This window comes from Thalia democratica, chromosome 2 (genome assembly GCF_965202585.1).
Source record: "Thalia democratica chromosome 2, ktThaDemo2.hap1.1, whole genome shotgun sequence".
NCBI lineage: Eukaryota > Metazoa > Chordata > Thaliacea > Salpida > Salpidae > Thalia > Thalia democratica.
Window position 1 is genome coordinate 51,916,119 of NC_139166.1, and position 11,466 is coordinate 51,927,584.

Consider the following 11,466-nt stretch of genomic DNA (forward strand, 5'->3'; position numbering starts at 1 on the left):
CTATTGTGGTAACAAACATTTCTAATATTTTTTTAGAAACACTAGGTTTGCTCCCTGTAATCATTATCTTTGCAGAGGTAATAGAAATACTGATGGTACTATTTCTAGGTCAGATCTTAAAAATAACAATTTTAATATGCTTAAAAAACCTATTTTCTAAAAAAGTAAACTTTTAAAAGACTATTTCTAAGTTTTCTTATAAGTTTTAGAACCAGCACTATATTTGATTAGTTGAAATAAAGTTTAATTTACGATGGGCCAGTTTGCCTACCCTTATTTTAAGTTTGGTATAGCCTTCTATAAAATATGATGGCCAAGTTTTTGGCGGTTTCAGTAAAAAAATCAATTATTGTTTTAATCAATAAAAAACACTATTTTATAATGGATCACAAGCATTTAATAACTCAAGAACCAAATTATGAGTTTTTTATACAAAAACTTACTTTATATTGTTTTTATTTTTAGTTTTTGTAACAATAAAAGTACATAAAAGCCATAATTTGCTAATACCTAGTTTAAATACTAAATATATCTAGCAAATAGTTCTAATAATAAATAAAAAACAAAGCAATTAAGCTCTCTGAATAAAATTATTATAGATAAACCAAAAAAAAAATTACTTCTAAAATGTTTCACTGATAAACTTGAAATTTGTTCAGTTCAACCTACAGATCAGTCTGTAGGGTTGCAATCTGATGTTTTATAAAAGAAAACTTATCTACTAATAAAAGCTATAGGAGAAAATAGAAACTGAGACAAATTTAAAATATTTGAATTAAGGTAAATTTTATGAGTTTATACAAAATATGAGTAAAATAGTTTAAAATGGTTTAAAAGAAGTTAACGTTAGCTTATAAAAGCATTGGTCTCCAAAGTTAGCTTCTATAACAAGACACTCAAAACATAAAACAAGGTTTTTTTTTATAACAGTTTAAATTTTTTACTTCCATAGATAAAAAAATCAATACAGACTTGACTCCTCAATATAACTTGGGTGAGTTTGAAACTTTGAAAAAACTAGACATTTTTCTAAACATCAGGCAAGTTTTTTATGACTGTTTTTCTTAAAAATTTTAATTTTATAAAGTCCTTTAGTTTTGATTTAAGGTTTATCAACAGATTTTGTTTTTGCTTATACTGCAATTTTTACATTTTTTTAATAAACTAAGTTTGGCGTTACTCAGGCAAGTTTTTGGTGGCTCAGACTACTATACCCAAAGAGTTGCAACCCTGAAGGTACCTTTTGGTATCACTAATGATAATCAGTTATTTCAAAAACTTTAAAAAACAACTGATATCTTCAAAATAGGCCCAGTTAAAAAACAAGTGGTTTACCTTACTTCCTATTTTAGGCTCAAAAACTTACCTATATACCAATTAACAGCTACTTGAAAGTCTGCTAAATAGCATACTTCAAAATTGTGTAAATATTGAAAAATATTGAAAATACCTTTTAATCAATAATAAACCTAAGAAATGTTAAAGTTTTGTTAAAAAATATTTTAAATGTTTTTATTCTTCAGCTTCAAAAACTATATTGATCTGCTGAAGTGTAACTTAGTTAAGCTATCAATAAATTAAACTAAAATTATTATTTGTTAGATGAAAACTTTTTTTTGTTGTACAAATCTAAGTTGACACACACTATGCTAGTTTTAATATTTTATAAACACTAATACTATTAAAAAAATTTATAACATTCAACCAAGCTCATTTAAAAAAGTTTTTTTTCTTATCTTATTTCATTTTGTTCTATACTTCGAAACAATCTGTTTTTGTTTTTTTAACTCATTTCATTAAACATTCATTTTATAAATTACAAGGAGTTGTTTATTTTTAATGACCTATGCCTTTTTTTGCTTAAAAAGATACCTGCCCTAAAGTTTTTTAAATAGATAGTTGAACTAAAACATATGTTTTATTTGGATGTTTTAAAGCTTGTTTTTGTATTAAATAGATAAAAAAATCAATATTAGTTTGTTTATTGAAAGTAGTACCTTGTATAAATTGTAATATTTATTTATTATTGTAACTTTAATAACTTGCTTACGTTTTTTTAAACTACTTATAAGTAAATTATTACGTTGAAAAAAGTAGTACAACTATGGTAGAATTTTATTTATTAAATATTTTAAAGGTTGAAAAGTAATTTTTTTAGTTTATAAAATTTTTATAGCTAAAGTTTGACAAACTTATTATTTCATTTATTTTCAGAAAATCTTCAGTTAATTTAAGTTTTTGTGAAAATTTAAAACAAATTTGCATTTTAAAGTTAGTGATGTCTGTGCTTGTTTCAGTAGTTTTAGCAACTTTAATTTTAGCACTACTTGCTTCCTACTCAGGCATACTATCACAAATATTAAAGTCTTATAGTTTTACCAAGAATTTTTCTAGAAGAAGCAAGATTAATGGATTAAGTTCAATGGATGAATTTCTTAATTTACCACTTGACCTAAAATACAGGCCAAATTCAAGTATTCTAATTTTTGAATACTCACAAAAAAGAGATTTTGAAACACTTCAAGATCCTTCACATATATGTAAAGCTTACATAAACACAACAAAAAGTTATATAAATACTGAAATATTTCTACTTCTAGTAGTAAGATCAGCTTGTAACAATTTTAAAAATAGAAACTTAATAAGAAAAACTTGGGGCAATGAGACTTGGTTAAAAGACAAAACTCTAACTACAGTTAAAATCGTTTTTGTTATAGGAAATTGCAGAAAAGGCCCTGAAAGTTTTATCCTCAATGAAGAACTGAGTCATTATAACGATCTACTGCAGTTTGATGTTGATGAAGAGCTCAGAAACTTGACTAGAAAAGACCTGTTATTCATGCAATGGTTTTTAAAAAACTGCCGGAACGTTCCTTTTGTTTATAAAGGTGATGATGATGTGTTTCTAAATGTAAAAAGTATTGTTCTGTTTCTACAAGAACTAAGCGTTGAGAAAGCAAAAAATCTTGCCCTTGGATTTGTCATGAGAAGCCAAAAAAGAGTTCATAACATACTAAGTAAATACTACATGCCCTATAATTTATACCCACACGAATACTATCCCAAATACCTGTCTGGAACTGGTCAGGTTTACAGCAGTCTAGTTATTGAAAGACTTTTCAACGCGAGTTTGTTTTTGAAAATTCACCCAATTGATGATGCTTTTGGTGGCTCTCTCATGGAAGCTGCTGGAGTGAAACCGATGCATGATAGAAGGTTTAAGATGTGGGGCTTCAAGTCAGACTACTCTATGTGCAATGTGAAAAAGCAGTTTTTGATTTATTTTCGTGAAAAGTCACTTTTGGAACTATGGAAGTTTTGGAAAGATTTCAATAGATATGACTATTCGCACTGTAATGAAGTTCCAAAAAATAAACTGTTAGTTACTGAGTTTTTAAAATTAGTATAAGAAGAAGCAAACAAAAAATAATTAATTATTAAAAACCTACTTGTTAATATTTTTGAGCATAATAAGTTTTTTTTTTTCTTAATTATGTACTATGATTATTTTTTTCTATAAACCTTTTAGCTGGTAAAATATATCAAACTTCTATAAAATTTATTCAGTTTTAAGCAATTAATTTATACATATTTATGATACTTTGTTTTTAGTAGAAAAATCCTTTACTTGAGTCGAGTTTGAGCTAAATAAAATGATTTGTACTACAAAATTTTCCTTTTTAAAATCTAATACCCAAAACTAGGTATTTCTTCTTTAAATTGAAAGTTTTTTTTATTCAAATTCGTTTAGTTTTTTTGTTTTAATTAAAAAAAATATTTTTCATTAAAAAAAGTTAAGATTTTTTTTTGTTTTAATCGACTGTTTAGTATTTGTAAATAAAGTTTACAATATTTTTAGTTTCAGACTTTAGAGATGAGTTTAGTTTTTTTTATCCAATAGTTTTCTTATCAAGAGAACTTTATTATTTGTCGTTTTCTATTTTATAACTAATAGATTAAAATACCTATAATAAGTGTCTTAGCTTTATATATTATTTTTAGTAACAGTTGAGTTACGTAAGTTATAAAATACAAACAAGGTACTAATAGTAACTTTCAATCGAAATTGAAAAGTTTGTATTTATTTTAAAACTGCAGAGCATCAGCTGTCCAACTAACAGAAACATTGCTCAACTTCATTTTAGTAAAGTATTAGTACAGTGTTTATTCACTTATCCGGACACGTTGGGCAAGATTTTTCTGTAAACGTGTCCGGATAACCAAAATTCAGGATAAGTACAAAAAATCAATTTTTTTCATTCAATAATATATCTGCTGCATATAATGCAATACATAATAAAAGTGTTATGGTAAAAACAAATACATAGTAATTGTGAGTAATATATAATAAAGTGATAAATAGTAAAAGCTAAACTTAAGGTCAATTGATTTATTTTTCTAAGGTAGAAAAATATCAGACTTACTAACCCTCTGCAACTATATATGTTTTTTGAGGGTCAAGCAAGTAAAATTCATCATTTGCAATTTCACCTGCCCTAACTATTAATTAAAGAAAAAATTAACTTTTGTTTAAAAAAATAATAAATTAAATTTATCTTTAAAAACAAAAAAAATGTAAACCTATCTCTTCAAAAAAAAAAAAAAAAACTTTTTAAACAAAGAAAAAAAAAAACAGACAGAAAGAAAACGAGAAACTTAGACTATATTTAAAGTCAATTTAACGGAAACATATCACTCCTAACAAACTAGTTTTTTATTGGGAGTTTTACTAAAATAAGAAATAATAGACGTTTGTTTTATAGTTTTTCCTACGTTTTTCAGTAAAAAACTCATGGAATTTAAAAAGTTGCGAAACTTTTTGAATGAATTTTTGTGTTTACTATTGAAATTTTTTTGAGTTTTTTTCTGACCGAAACTGTCCGGATAAGTGAATAAGCACTGTACTGCATTTCATATTGCTTAAAGTTTATATCTTTGCTTCAATTTACCGATTTTGTTTATCTTTTAAACACAATTAATTCAACAATACGTTTTTATAATTTAAAAAAAAGTTCCTCTGCATTTTAAAATTAATCCAAACTATAAAAGAGGAATTTGACAGATAAATTTTCCCATCTACTTTTTTAAATCCTAAGACATCCTAATGAAATTTAACTATTTTTTATAAATAGAGTTATAATTTTGCACAATATCAATAATTGTAAATTATGTCATGTTTAAAAAAGTTATAATATCATTAACAATTATGTAATATAAAAAAAAAACATATAAAAAGTTTAACCAAGTTATCTATTGGATGAACTAATTCAGACCTCGGTTCAGTAAATTTAGATGTTTGAAAACTTGAAAGGTAAACTAGACTTCTTAATTTTATATTTAGATCCTATATTAAAATGTAAAAATATTTTAGTTGACGGGTCATATTTACCAGAAAAGCCTTTTGCGGGCTGGACGTAGTAATCAAAGTTTTATCTTTAAAATTGAAACAATCCTTTTTAAGTTCTATGACGTACGAAAAATCAAATTAGTGTTTAGAAATCTCAATGTTAGTTGCTTTACATAAGTTTGTTACCAGGTAAGAATAACGTATAACCCTATGCTTAGCAAGCTACGTCCAGTCAATGAGCCTAACGTTGACCGTTCCTAAGTTGTGATTATGTTCTACTTATAAGTTAAGAAAAATCGGTTAAAAATTTTCTGATTTATTCATATTCAGATTAAACAACTTGTTATAGAGGAAGGGTAGACAACCTGCATATAAATCCGGCTTGCGACTATATATTTAACGATAACAATTTGTACTAAACAAATATTTGAAAAAAGTGATAACAATTCCATTTTTTAATGGTTGATCTAAAAACCTATTTTAGTAAAAAAAGTCTTAATACAACTTGAATATTTTTATATAGTTTGTTCAATTTAATAAAAAATAGTAAAAATTAATAACGCATGACTGCAAAGTTTAAAGCCAGTAGCAGATTATCCAACATAAACTTTTAATACTATTAGTTAACTTAAACAAAAACTTTAAATTTCAAACTCTAAAAATATCTTTAAAAAAAAATAATTTTTATCTTAGGTACTCAAGTCAATTTACAAACTTAAATAAATTAAAGCGTAGTAACTTACGTCTGGTGTCAAATACCCATTAAATATATTAAAATTACTTGTAGTTATCTATCGAAATTCCATCACAAATGTGAAATTGTTTAATAGAGTATTTTTACGCCTAATGAGTTTTTTAAAAAACTCAAAGATCTTTAGTTTAATAATGTATTTTAGTTTTGACTTCTACGAGCTTTAAAATGTTTTTAACTTTATTTTTAATTATTTTTTTAACACGATAAATAATTTTCAAACATAGTACTAAAGTTTTATTCAGTAGTTGTTAGAAGTTGAAGTTATGATTTAGTACTTTAGCTACCGGATCCACAAATTTTTACAGGATCTTTTTTTAAATTAAGATCCAAATATTATTTTCAAACCAAGATCAGGTCGGATCTTAGATCCAGTGAATTACTAATTGAAATGTAAAAGTTTTTAAATAAGCTTTTCAAGTCATTAAAAATACTTTTCTTGAACTAATCTGATTTAAAAAAATTACAAAACATTTAAACTGGATCAACTAAATCTCATTATAGATCTATAAAAGAATTGCCAAAAAAATCTTAAAACAATCCTGGGATTTTTATAAAAAATCAAAAATTCCCTGAGTTATCCTGAAATTGAAAATAAAAGTCAACATATCCTGAGTTTCCCTGAGGTTTTCTAGAATAACAAATATCTTAAGTGTGTGGCTGCCCTGTAATGAGTAGCTAAGAGCTATTACTTTAAAATAAAAAATTTTTATCTAGCTTACAAATTACTGTTTAAAATTGTCTCAATCAAATGATTAAAAGAAGTTTTAAATTCTTCATACGGTGTAACTACTAGGCCTAGTAATAGTCTAACGCAAGCAGTCTTGTTATAAATATTACAAGTTTTACGTCGTTAGAATTCTATTTTCTAACTGTTCTAGATGCATCTTTGAACTAGAACTTTAAAATAACAATTGCTTTGGACAATAAGTAATTTCATTTTATACAAAAATAAAGCATGCTTTTAAATATTATTAGTTTTTTTGACTTTCTGTCGTTTAAAATTTTAAACGTACTATAGATGCATAAAAACTACAAAAAAAAATTGAACGTAACTCATACTTTTGTAAAACCTTTATGTAACTAAAAGTAAAATTTGTTTATTATTTTGTTAAAGATAAGATTTAATCTGATTTGGGTACTGAATAAAAATTATTTTCATGTTATCATTGGCAATGATGTTTGAACGTTTTAAAGATTAAGTTTTGCACCAAAACTAAGGTTTAAGCGTGACTCTTACAATATTAAAAGGTTTCTACTATTTGAACAGAAAAATATTTTGAGTGACTACAAGCTATCCTGAGCTCATGCGTTAAACGATAATGTATGTAAGTGTAATGGTAACTGCAACGTCAAAACCTATATATATATACACTAATATTAATAAATGTTAAGTACTAGATAAAAGATTCTAAGACAGTAATTTCATACTATCAGTAAGATTTTTATTAAAATAAAAAAGTTTTAGCTATTCTAAGAAGCAACCTACTTTAAAAAATAAACATGACAGCTTTGAAACTTCCTAAAAAGTATTTTTTTGTAATAAGAGATTGTACTTAACTAAGTAAATTATACTACTAACTAACTTGTACTTAGGAACCTAAATTATATCTCAACCTAAGTAAGGGTGTGTACTTAATTACGTTATTCAAACTATATAGAATAGTTCGTGAAAAGTGATCTTTAAAGACTTACTTTTTCAACATTTATTTTGATAAGAGTGCTTATTTATCTAAAAGTTTTGTACTTGAAAAAGTTTGAAAATAACATGTTTTAAAATTTTTGAATAGATCAGTAATTATAGCTTTAAGCAAATTAAATTATTCTAATGTTAAATATAAGATTAAAACTCCAAAGTCTTAAAAGACAAGTAAAAAAATGCTATACGATCAAATTAGTTTGCTAAACCAATGTATATATAATCATTAAATATCTAATTAAGCTAATACTTGTCAGTTAAACTTTTTCGAAGATATATTAAAGTAACATACATTAGAAACTTTTTTTTATTTAATATAATAACAGTTTTATTGAATTAAAATATTTAATAAAAAACTTAGACTTTTTCTAAATCCGACAAAAAACACTGTAATAAATTTAATGTTTCATATTTTTGATATTTTAAAGAATAAAACTTTAATTTGAGGCTACACAAGAGACTTTAATAGTTTAGACTAGTATTGAAACTTTTAAACGCAAGACTTCAGTTTTGAAATTTACAACCTACTCCTCCTACTTAATGACATTAAAATAACCATTTAAAGCGTAGGCTGTTTAAATAACGTTTTCAAATTACTAAAATGGTGAACTTAATATTCTGCTTTTAATAATTGTGTATAGAAATATTCAAAACTTTTAGCTTTAAATAAAAAAGAAACGCTTAGTATTTTGATACTAAAATAGTAATTAAATCTAAGCATAAAAAAAACTATCAACTGTTACAAGAAAATTTATGGAACATTGTTTTGTAAAGAATGTTTAGTATCATTATTTTTATAACTTAAAAATTTTTGCTTATTCGTTTCAAGAAAAACGTAATTTTTTTGTAATTATTATAATTACAGTGGCATTAACTTAATGAACTGAAATAATAGCTATTAAGTCAGTATTCTGTTTTCTAATAAAAACAAATTATACAGTAATCTTTCTTTATTGTACCACATATGTTTCTGTGTGTTAATCAACACACTTCAACTGGGTTCTGTAAAAAAATAATTACTGTAATGTAAGAAAAGAAGCATAGAATAAAGTAGAATCAACAAAATCGGCGAAAGTCTGCAGAACAAGTCCGGACTTTCGTTTGCCGTGAGAATAAAGTAGGTGTATACATGTTTTCATTAAAATAAAATAATTTATCAGGTTAACAGTTAATTATAGGTAAAATACTTAAAGTTAAATCCGACTGTTATAAAACTATATAGTATTTGTAATTATTAAGTCTAAACTAAGTAAAGTGAACTAAAATACACAACGAAACAATAAATCATAATATAAACAAACCTATTACTTTAATGGAAAGAAATACCGATTTAAATTTATTTTACTGTTGTCAATGATCGAATAAAATACATCCAATAATTACGTCACGATGTATATGAAGATTAAGACAGCTATTTAATCTACATTATAAAGTTGGTTGATTTAGTCTTTTTATTTGGGAAAGCTGTAAAGTGCTTTAATATGAAAAGTAGTGTGTAATCTATTTTGAATAAAAATGAAACAAGAACCATTAGTTAATGTATCAATAAAATTTTTCAACGGTGAAGACAATAAAAGACACAAGAACTTGATATAACGTGTGTTTTATATATTAAATGTTTGTAAAGATTAAATCTAAAACTATAACAAAATCAAAGTTAGATACCATTAGGAAGCAGATTTAGTTTAAATGTAAAAATTTAAAGTTTTAGAAAACAAAGCACAAAAAAAAACTTGTTATTAAGCTTACAAAGCACTGTCCAATAATTAAGTTACAGTGACATACATAAAATCACAATGACTTAAATTAAATATATATTGTATATAATAATTAAAAAAATAATTGATTGTTATTTTATAAAGTAGCAGTCGGGTGTTTAAATTAAAGATCCCATACAGATATTTTAAGTATTTAATAATTAAACTGTGTTATATATGAAAGTTAAAATGTAAAACATAAAACAACAAGGTGGTCATATGCTAAGTATAAACCTGCAGTAAAAAGACCTCTAGCTCTATTGGGCGTAGTAGGTAAAAAAAAACACGGTTTATCTGTGATTTGAATACAGGCTTCCATTTAAACTTGGAACTTAACACATAAAGATGTGAAGAATTATAGTCGGAGGGTAGAGTGAATATAAGAAATGTCGGATAAAAGGAAGTGTCATGTGTGAAGTAAATATATAAATAATAAATAAAACTATATTTTACTTATAATTGTATTAATATATATTAAGTGAACGTGTGTGTTTTTATGTGAAAGAGGAATGAAAAATATGGAAGGTGAGAAAGCGCCAAGGTGTTATTTGAAGAAAAGCCGTCGGTTGTGTACACAGTTGTTTGAAATATCACGTCTTTTGTTTAGTAATTGTTTACTATCTTCTGCTAAAATTGCCATTTGTTTAAGATTGCATATTTGGCAGATCTTGCTCGCGCTACTGATGTTATTGTTGGCGTGGTGAAATATGCTCCATTCAATTTCTGGTTTGGTTTCACACCTGTCAAAATACCGCCAAACGAAATCTGACAATCTTGTGCTATTCTTTATATTTACATGCTTAAAAGTATACTTATGCCCGGTGTACCTATCTTCAAAATGACCTCCTGTCGTACCAATATACACTTTATCCTTAATATTATCATTATTTTTGTTATAATATTCACTAAGCTTACATTTAACACGCATCTTATACACGACATTTTTAATTAAGCAGTAACTATGTAACGGACGATTTAGTTTATTCGACTTACGACAGTTACTTTTTTTTACTTACATTGTTCTAGAATTTAAAACCACGTTTAATTACTTCATTGAAATTGATATTACTGATATTGAAATTATTCTGTCCGTTACATGGTTACTGCTTAATTAAAAATGTCGTGTATAAGATGCGTGTTAAATGTAAGCTTAGTGAATATAATAACAAAAATAATGATAACAATAAGGATAAAGTGTATATTGGTTCGACAGGAGGTCATTTTGAAGATAGGTACACCGGGCATAAGTATACTTTTAAGCATGTAAATAAAAAGAATAGCACAAGATTGTCAGATTTCGTTTGGCAGTATTTTGACTGGTGTGGAACCAAACCAGAAATGGAATGGAGCATACTTCACCACGCCAACAATAACATCAGTAGCGCGAGCAAGATCTGCCAAATATGCAATCTTAAACAAATGGCAATTTTAGCAGAAGATAGCAAACAATTACTAAACAAAAGACGTGATATTTCAAACAACTGTGTACACAACCGACGGCTTTTCTTCAAATAACACCTTGGCGCTTTCTCACCTTCCATATTTTTCATTCCTCTTTCACATAAAAACACACACGTTCACTTAATATATATTAATACAATTATAAGTAAAATATAGTTTTATTTATTATTTATATATTTACTTCACACATGACACTTCCTTTTATCCGACATTTCTTATATTCACTCTACCCTCCGACTATAATTCTTCACATCTTTATGTGTTAAGTTCCAAGTTTAAATGGAAGCCTGTATTCAAATCACAGATAAACCGTGTTTTTTTTTACCTACTACGCCCAATAGAGCTAGAGGTCTTTTTACTGCAGGTTTATACTTAGCATATGACCACCTTGTTGTTTTATGTTTTACATTTTAACTTTCATATATAACACAGTTTAATTATTAAATACTTA

The 11,466-nt window shown here is 25.9% G+C and overlaps 1 protein-coding gene across 1 annotated transcript; it reads left to right on the top strand.

The window, feature by feature from the left end:
• Positions 1-2,422: 2,422 nt before the first annotated feature.
• LOC145828682 (lactosylceramide 1,3-N-acetyl-beta-D-glucosaminyltransferase A-like) lies at positions 2,423-10,323 on the top strand. The gene is made up of 2 exons (XM_082936436.1): positions 2,423-3,353; positions 10,220-10,323. Exons 1-2 carry the CDS (start codon positions 2,423-2,425, stop codon positions 10,321-10,323), a joined length of 1,035 nt encoding a protein of 344 aa, XP_082792562.1.
• The last annotated feature ends 1,143 nt before the right edge of the window (positions 10,324-11,466 follow it).

Bases quoted from the DNA above. Each gene is read 5' to 3' on its own strand.
- LOC145828682 (XM_082936436.1), top strand. From the start codon at position 2,423: ATGGATGAATTTCTTAATTTACCACTTGACCTAAAATACAGGCCAAAT. The intron at 3,354-10,219 runs GTAATGAAGTTC...CATATTTGGCAG, and splicing joins TAGATATGACTATTCGCACT to ATCTTGCTCGCGCTACTGAT.